At 35.5% G+C, this 9,361-nt stretch overlaps 1 protein-coding gene across 1 annotated transcript; it reads right to left on the bottom strand.

Moving 5' to 3' along the window:
* Positions 1-2,689: 2,689 nt before the first annotated feature.
* On the bottom strand, positions 2,690-7,797 carry LOC135587350 (mitochondrial zinc maintenance protein 1, mitochondrial-like). The gene is made up of 3 exons (XM_065078642.1): positions 7,498-7,797; positions 7,134-7,240; positions 2,690-2,960 (listed from the first exon to the last, which is right to left on the bottom strand). The coding sequence occupies exons 1-2, from the start codon at positions 7,736-7,738 to the stop codon at positions 7,164-7,166; spliced, it is 318 nt and encodes a 105-aa protein (XP_064934714.1). The 5' UTR covers positions 7,739-7,797; the 3' UTR covers positions 2,690-2,960; positions 7,134-7,163.
* Between the last annotated feature and the right edge of the window lie 1,564 nt (positions 7,798-9,361).

Here is a 9,361-nt window from a genome sequence, read left to right as displayed (position 1 = left end):
TTACCACAACCACCACCCTGTACCAAAATCAACCCTGCACCATGTCAGTAAATTTCTCGGTTCGCAGGTGTGACGATGGCTCCTTTGTCGCAGTGGTAGGAATTCCTCGAGAGACTTCGTCGATCGCTTTAGGTGCCAATTGCTCTGACAGGAATTACATGTGCGTCTTCGTCTAACAAGTTGCAGACGAGCACAGTGGAGTGAAACGGTGCAGCCCATCAGGATTCATGCAGCAAAATCCGGAGAAGAATCGAGCAGTAGCCACCCACGTATCTTCTCCTCTGGATCCTGTCAATTCTTGGTTACATTCCTGCTAGTTCAGGATTAAAATGTGAGATGATGATGATACATGTTACTGCAGGATGATGATAATAATAAAGAATATATCAACAAGTGACATGGTGAAAAGACACATTACTGTGGCCTTGGGAGTGTTGCATACCTCCTCCTATCCTTTCACAAACTTCTTTTTATTTTTGTTTTGCTTTTTGTTTTATGTGAATTATTCGATGGGAAAGATCATTTCAGCATGCAACGGAAGTCACAAGCCTAGTTTTGGAGTGACAGTATAAGAATCCAATGGTCAGTATCTATAAAGCAGAAGAATACAGAATCCAATGACCATGGATTATATTATTTCTCTGTTTAACTGTTAATTATTTTTCATGTCCATGGTCTTTGGGAAAATGACTAATTAAATTGGCTGGAAAGTAACAGTTCAAATTTTTAGAACTAACCATACGTACATGATTATGATATTGACACTCGAGCAAATATTTTGTTGTGACACAATGAAACACATGGTCATGATTGGCATACTAGAGTGTCACAATAGCATTAAGTAGTTGCCCTAGCAAGAGTCAATAGAATGTCATCTTGACCAATACTTAGATCTAACAAGGATAAGATGGATGATAGAGTCTGTTTGTGTGACTCAAAGATTACTCAGGTCAAGAGAGATCAATCTAACCATGATGACAAAACTCATCCTGTGCCCACACATGCAGAAACAATAACAAAAACATGGCATTTTGACCAACTTGAGTTGTCTCACCACAGTCATCTGACATCAATGTTTACCATACTAATTCAACAAAATAAACACAAACTGAGCAGCATTTGTAACCTTGTTTTTGTCAAAACAAATCAATGTCACATGATCCCCACATAATAAAACTGGAATGCAGAACATGGCTCCAGCCAAGGAATTCCCCCGCAAGTATTAATTTAAATCTCAGGGGGCCTGCCATATGATTAAGAGAATCCAGTGATGGAGCTAAATGTTTAAGCCTCTGCAGCACTCCATTCTCAATAATAGAAGACTACAATGCTATACTCATCTTTAATCCTTCTCAGAAGAGTGGCTACCAACCTGTCCTTCTGGTCCCTCTCTTAGAAGGACTCAGGACACTACAATCTTTTCTATTATTCCTTCTGTCATCTTATAACAGAAGGTGCTTCACAACAACCTGTACATGAGGTGTGTTGATAGGGATGTGTTCTGCCCCATTGTCCAACCTTTTTGTTGCAGTAAACATCCAATTCTTGCAACCTATGAAGAATCAACCGATACATAGAAAACCCCACACCATGTCCCATTGAGCAACAGTATGTCAAGTAACATTTTGTAAACAGCCACCTTACCTAAAAGTGATGTCTTATTAGCTATAAAGTGCCCTGGAATCTGACCTGAATTGTTTTAATTGCTAGATGATCCATAAGGACCAACTTTGTTGACAAAGACCTCATTGTCTAAGCTAGATCACATAAGCAAAATATTTTATAAGGAAAACCATCTGATTACTTTGATACAGAAATGTAAAAGATAATGATACTGATTTGGTGACTTTGAAATGGAAATAAATAATCAGTCATTACTTATGTATAAACTGGCTTTATGTTTATAGGCTCATCAGAAATTGCATCCACATGTCAATGTGACTGGTCAGGCCAATCTACACTGGTTGAGATTGCTAACTGAGTGTTCCCTAGGATGAACACAATTTATTACTTCAGGTGGTACAATTCAATCGAACCGGATCTGTGTCAAAATGCCTATCAAACGGTAAATAAAGTGATGTCACCTTTTAAACATCAATGTACTTTTCAGTTTTCTCCATCCTCTACAGGGTCATTAATTATGGACAACATTTGTCACGAGTATAAGTCCACCATAATGGTTAAAGGAGCAGTAGATACAACTTTTCCTAATTGAGCAACTGAGCATAATTCCTCCCAGTTGTCTGGCAGGAATCTAATATTGTCATAGTGATTGACAACATAGCAAAGATAAACTGCTTATATAATCATCCATGTAATATTTACATGTGTCTCTGAGGATATATTATATAAGCAAACAAGTGGAACATATATAAGAAAGGAAAAATGTCCTAAAGAAATTTACATCTGCTGCATATTCCTTGGACAAAAATATGAGTGTTATTATTGCTTGATGTGCAGCATGCTGACCGGTAACTTCTGCAAAGTGAATCATACATTGCTCTTGCTGATATATTGAAAATTAGGAGCATGATTAAACCTCTGAAAAAGCAGATACGAGCATCAAACATTATTAGAATTATACAGAAGCTTCTGAAGCAAAGTTCTAAATGATCTATAAAGTTATAGATCCAACCTTTTCATCTACTAACATTTCCAAAAATACCATAGTATAAAATTGAATAGGGTGTTAGATTAATACTATAATATTTTTTTAAGTAGATTTATGCTATAATATTAACATGTCAAGTTGTCTTATGAAATACATTCTTTATCACAGTGTCAGAATTTTTCTGGACGTCTACCATGCCTGGTATGTCAACAAGGTGAATTACAAAAAATATTTTTAAGCAAACACTACATGAAACATTAAAATAGACCAAAGAGAACTTAAGAAAGACAGAGTGACACCGTTTATTGTCTTCAAATTTAAAACAATAGCCACTGTTTTGTCTCAGCATCTGCAAAATTATTGGAAAAACACTTAGGATCAAATACAAATGAGTAAAAATTGAGCCTCACACAAATAAATATAAGTTTCATATAGACAAGAAGAATTAATAATTCATGTTGAAAACCATTCCATCTCCATGTGTTAACAAATCTACTATATCGAAGCCCATTCTTTTTGGTTTAGTAAAATGGGTAAAGTAAAACATACTTCTGGTCTACTTTACTACATGACTACTAGGGTTCATGGATGAACTAAAACATAGACTGAACAAGAAGTTTTTCTTAGCCAATTGTTTGATGTTAGCTACACGAACCTTTTATGACATTATTTGTACTAAGACCAATATCACTAACTAGTCCAAGAACCATAACACCCTATTCTACATAGATCAAGAAATCAGTGATATTTATTATTATCAAACCAATTTTTTTTCTTTTGACTTAGATATCCAAAAATTCTTCATTAACAGATTAGAAGATATCACAGAAAGGAGACCATTCAGTTACAAAGACCCATCTTACGAGGATCATGAGATACTTGTTTCTGTTGCATTGTACCAACTTGCTAATAGTCATATTTGCACGTAATTTAATTAATCAAGGAAAAGCTAGGAGCCAGGTTGAATCAATTTAATTTAATCTACAATTGATCCATGAGTTCAAGACTAGTTTTTTTTTAACGACTTTGTCAGTATAATTTTAGAAGCTCAATTAAGTTGTTCCAGTCCAATTAACAGGGAGCCCACTGGTTCTCAGTAGAACAAAACTAAAAATAATAAGACAAAATATATATTGGTTAGTAATAGACCACTAACAACCTGAAAGGCAAATCTAAGACTAAAGAGAGATGGAATCATATCTTCCGTTGTATTGTATCATATTTAGAATCAGACATAGCTGGTTATAAGTTTTGTGTAGCATTTTTACTGTGAGAAAAGCAGGTCTCGTATGACAATCATATTTCCAATAAAAATCTCTTTGCCTGTTTGTCACTAATCCTACTCATGTCTTCATGATCTTTATTGTATGCCCTCTCTCTGCCTCCTCACCCTTGCCCCTTCTATTATAATATCGCTAGATTCCCTGCGTTTTTCTTCCTTTCTCTGCATATACAGCAGTGTGAACTGTTGATCATTGGTTATAAAACACACTTAACAACCATTAGTCCTCATGCATCCTCTAGTCTAGAGAGCTTTAGAAATTGGCTCATGACAAGAAGTCCTAATGTCCCAACTACTTGAAACCAGCTTCATGGGTCTTTTTCCACCAATGAACTCCATTGAGAGCAATATTACTAGTACGAGCACTTAATCTCTCCTTGCACCTCTAAATTCTAATTGGCACATCTCCTCTGACCAGTGCATCCATTAGTATCTTTTACATGTGCTCATGCCATCCTAAAAAGTTCTCCATCTATTTAGAATTACACAAATTGTTCCCAAATGTAAACAACTTCTCAGTTAATTTATCAATAATTTCACACATCTTGATGACACTTATTTATGGCATATGTTGCTTTCTAACTTCATAGCAACATTGTCCATTAGCATAATTGATCTTACAACTATATGCCTAATAAAATATAATTTATGTTCACATTTCTAGGTAATCTCATTATCATCATTTTTCTTCAATTGAGTTTTAATAATTACAAGAATGAAAACTTCATCAAACTGATTTTTTTTGCTTTGTTCGTTTTTCTGAATCCAAACCCTCACATGCTCCTTTTAGTTTTTATAGTTTCTCTATATGACGGTCATGATCATGAAAATGGCTTCAAATGATGAATTTTTCACTTACAGGTATTTTTTGAATAAAGTAGTAAAATCAGCATAATCTATTGCCATATAAATAATCACGTGCTTTCTCTATACGACCATTTAAATATTCCAACATGCAATCTAGGTTTGGCACAATGGTCATTTTTCACCTAGGATAACCTTGGAAGACAATAAACACATTTATTCTTAGCTACAATAAAATGGTTGACAGTATAAACCAAGGATTGAAATATCATACCGTACCAAAGTTTCGACATTCTCTCTGTACGGTACGGTGCTTATATATGGTTGACGGTATAAACCAAGGATTGAAATATATATATATATATAATTTATTTATTTATTTATAAATAAATAATGTCGTCCGGTAGCGAGCGGTCCACGTACCGGTTTACTGTCGGATCGGTACGTACCGCCCGTACCGGGTGATATCATTCAAAACTGTATAGCTTGGTATAAACCATAGATTGCCCACAACAACATGTTGAAACCTCAAAGAAAAATCCAAAGAATAGGGGAGAATAAGCATTAAATTGTAAAAAAAAAAATTTAAATCTGTAAGGGAATGATATCCATAAGATTTTTCATGATAGCAAATAGAAGAAGTACAGTTCTGATATGTTTTCACAAGATTCTGGTTTTGACCAGGATCCATGGCAGACAGCTGTCACGAGAGAAAAAAAAAGGAAAATGGATTATATCTTTAAAAGAAATCTGGAGAAAACAAAAATAGTAAGATAATTGGATGCGTTGAGAATAAGAATATCAAGAGATATTCTGAGCAATGGTGAAATGAAGTCTATGGATATATTGTTGACTCTAATCCTTCTTTTCATGCTATGATGCAGTGTCTGCCATACCGAATCGTACCGCCCCGGTATGGGCGGTACATACCGGTCCGACAGGCTAGCGGTACGTACCATACCGTACCGTACCGGTACCGAGCCCAGGTCGAAATACCGGTACAGTACGGTATTGTGAACCTTGCTATGATGAGGTTTTTAAAGGCTCAATAAAGTTTGTATGGAGATATCAAAGTTACGACCGGAATTGAAGATTTTCAATCTTCAAATACATTTATAAATCTATAAAAAGAGTTCAGAATGGAAGCAGGGCCATGGTTTTTTGACCGGAAACCTTATATACCAAGGCAATGGAACAAAGATGGTCTCAGTTACCATAATAAGGACAAGATAACTTCCTAGATTAGATTTCCATTCCTTGAACATCACTTGTGGACCAAAATATGCTTTAGAACATTGGCAAGCATCACAGGAAGGCCTCAGTCTACTGAAAGTGTAACTCTTAGGTCAACAAGATCATAAAGAGGACTATCTAAATTCCAAAATTCATACAGCCTAGTGATCCTGAAGGCAATACTTATAAGCAGAATTTTGTTACGAACTAATTCATATTCATTGTTAACACTGCAGACCTTGATCAATCCAGTGGTAATTGTGAATTTAACAAGGATATGAACCAAGTAGTTGGGAAAGAAGCAGAAAGAATAATTGATTTATCATCTAACATCAGTGTCTATGAAAAAAGTTAGAAGATAACCTGTATCGAATATTGGTGGAAGCGGTAAGGTCAAGGGATAGATTCAAAGATATTGTCTGATCTAATCCCTTTGCCAAATAACTACTATCAAAGAATAGAGAGTTTGCAAGTTTTAAAGTCAGGCTCTGGGATAGAGAAGTTAGAAAAAGCAGCAGAATTTGAAGCAAAGAGAGTTGGGAGAATGGTGATTACTTAGGCTATTAGATCTTTTCATACAGGTTGGACCAAATGGGGAGTTAACTGATACCATTTAGTATGTGGTAGAATTCTGTATGTATTTAATGCTATGAGGTGTAATGTGAGATCTTATGTTTCAATTTTTGTCAGAAATGAGTTTATAGCCAAGAGCCTTGTGGATTTATATTTTACTATGTATTGCTTTCTCCTTAGATTGGAATAAAATGATCACTTACTTCTCCCAAAAACATAAAAGAAGCAAAATGGATTTAAAATTAATATAGAAATGCTATAGGTTAAGACAACACAGAAGTTGAAAAATACAACTCATTTCATTTGCAGAAAGAAAATGAAATATATCCTGATCTGCCCATTTCATTTCGATCAAAAGTGCACTTAAATACTTCCTACAAACAACCTTGGAAAGCATAACAAGAAAACATGGAATAGAACATTATGATTTCTTGAATCTTAGAATGAAAAATTCACAGTTAGTACTGGGATGTTATATCTGCACTTATTTGCTAAGCTAGAAAGAACAGTTGGCAGAATGGTTAAACATTAAATTACAGAAATACAACATCTTTTCAAATTTCTTAGCGTGAGAAAACCTATTCTAGAAAGCAACTGATCTAAAGTTTAGCCTGCAACAGTGATGATCACCTTTGACGATAGCATTCAGCTAAATTTCCCTTAGGTAGACTTAGAAAGGAACTCTTCTGAGGGAACCTCCAGTGTTGCTCCAGCATGTTCTTTCGTAGGTTTAACAACTGCATTACAAGATTCAGATGGTCAAAGACAAAGGAAATGAGTAGCCCAATGGCCAACCACAAAATTGATGCAGATAAAGCAATTGATTGTCCCGCAAGCAAGCGTCTAAAGATTTGGAATCACATGCTCATGAAAAGCCACATGATGGATCATATCTAGTTCTCAAAGCTCACAGATTTTATGATTTTTTTAATCAGTTAATAGATTGTAGGTTACGATCTCAAAGAAAAGGTCGGAACGTTGCTCGAATCATTACCGTAGCCGCCAGAGGAGCTGAGTTTCGCTTGGACGATCATGTGAGAGATAAAGTGGGAGGCCTCCCGGGCCTCGTCGATCAAGCGATTCACCTCCGCCTCCGCGGCCACGCCTCGGTTCTCCTCGAACTTCCGCCGGATCTCCGCCGCAGATTCCGCCAGCATCAGCGTGTCCCCGGCGAACGTCTTCCGCGTCGCCCTCAACAGGGCCCGGTACGCCGCCAGAGCCTGCGTTCCCCCCATCCCTCTCTCACCAGCCGTTGTGTTCCAAGAACGACGCACAACAAAAACACCCACACAAGGAGACATGTTATGTAGCATGGCCGGTCTCTAGCCATGTTGTGTTGGCAAGGCTGATGATTATATCGTGACATCATCCCATCCAATCAACCTTTACTGGTTAAATGGTCAAGTTTCTTATTGGTCAATCTATATAGCCACGTGTTGGCAAGCCTAATGCATCCAACATGATTGTTCGCAACCAATCAACCTTTGCTCGTTAAATGGTCAGCTTAATTATTAGTTGTCACTTCGTTACTATTATATATCTTAAATTATCATTATAATATTCGAAATCATAATTTTTCTTTTTTTAGAGTTTGAGTTATCTAAAAATCTCCCTTTTTTTAGTTTACACTTTAATTTTCTTTTTCGTGTTTTCGAAGACTTTTATCAATTAAAATCCTTGGAATACGAGTATCGTATAGATCAATCCATAAGATAAATCAGTCTGAATTCATTCTTAAACAGGATTAAAAAATATTATTTATTGATTCAAAAATAACTGATATAAAAATCTTCAGATTTTTATTCCTAAACTTATATAACCGCTTAAAATCATATATTTATATGTAAGTTTCTATTAGATTATAAAGTGCCATAGCATAAGCATAATTAAAAATATCATAACTCATACACTAAAATTTACACATAGGGTGATTGGATTGGTCTATAGCATACCAACAGCTAATTAATTTTATAATTCGGTTCATATGTTGTAGTTTTCCCTGTGATTACGTTATTTGTGGATATTTCAATGATTAATAAATAGGAGCTATTATTTGAAAGAAAAAAAAAAAATATATATATATATATATATATTTTAAGACTAAAAGTTAAGAATTTTACATAAAATTTATAATATCATCTTTAATTTTATAATTTTTAATTTAGATCTCAAGATCGAAATATATTTATATAAATATGTTATGATAGCGAGTACTGCCTAATTGTCATTCAATATGTAATTGCTATGTGATATTTAAGGTGAAATGAGAAGATAGTGGTCAACTTCCATCGGTCTATCCACGTGGGCAAGGGTCCAAGGTATATGGTCATGGGGCAAGCCCCTCCTTATCGCCCACGTGTATAAGAGACCAAGGGGAGGTTGTTGAAGATAGTTATATATTATCTCTTCGTAAAATATTATGTCATTTTACGATAATGTATAAAAGCTTATTTTTAATATTAAAAAAATTATTTTTTTTTACCATTCGTATCCATACTCATATACATTGGGTTACTAACTTGGGCATTATATGGATTGGTTAGGAAACCATTGGTAACCTCGGTCTTCTATAAGTGTTACATTAGGAGCTCAATATTTTCATTTCGAAGGCACATCGGGCAATCCCGCTCATACAAGTCTAGACCACGTCGGACTGACCAGGACATCAACGACTACTTCCGTCAACATTTTTGGCGTTAGAGGAATGACCTAATGTTACAGGAACATCCACCCTCTGACACTCTCAATAAACACTCGAGTAATGAGGTTTTGCCCCCGACACACAATACTTTCACTTAAGGGGGGCAGCAGCTATCCTTTCCTCGCATAGATGCATCCATCTTAGTGTAAAACATTGA

The sequence above is a fragment of the Musa acuminata genome, chromosome BXJ1-8 (genome assembly GCF_036884655.1).
Source record: "Musa acuminata AAA Group cultivar baxijiao chromosome BXJ1-8, Cavendish_Baxijiao_AAA, whole genome shotgun sequence".
In the NCBI taxonomy this organism is placed as follows: Eukaryota; Viridiplantae; Streptophyta; class Magnoliopsida; order Zingiberales; family Musaceae; genus Musa; species Musa acuminata.
The sequence above is the reverse complement of the archived record's forward strand: the minus strand, read 5'-3'. Positions and strand labels throughout refer to the sequence as shown.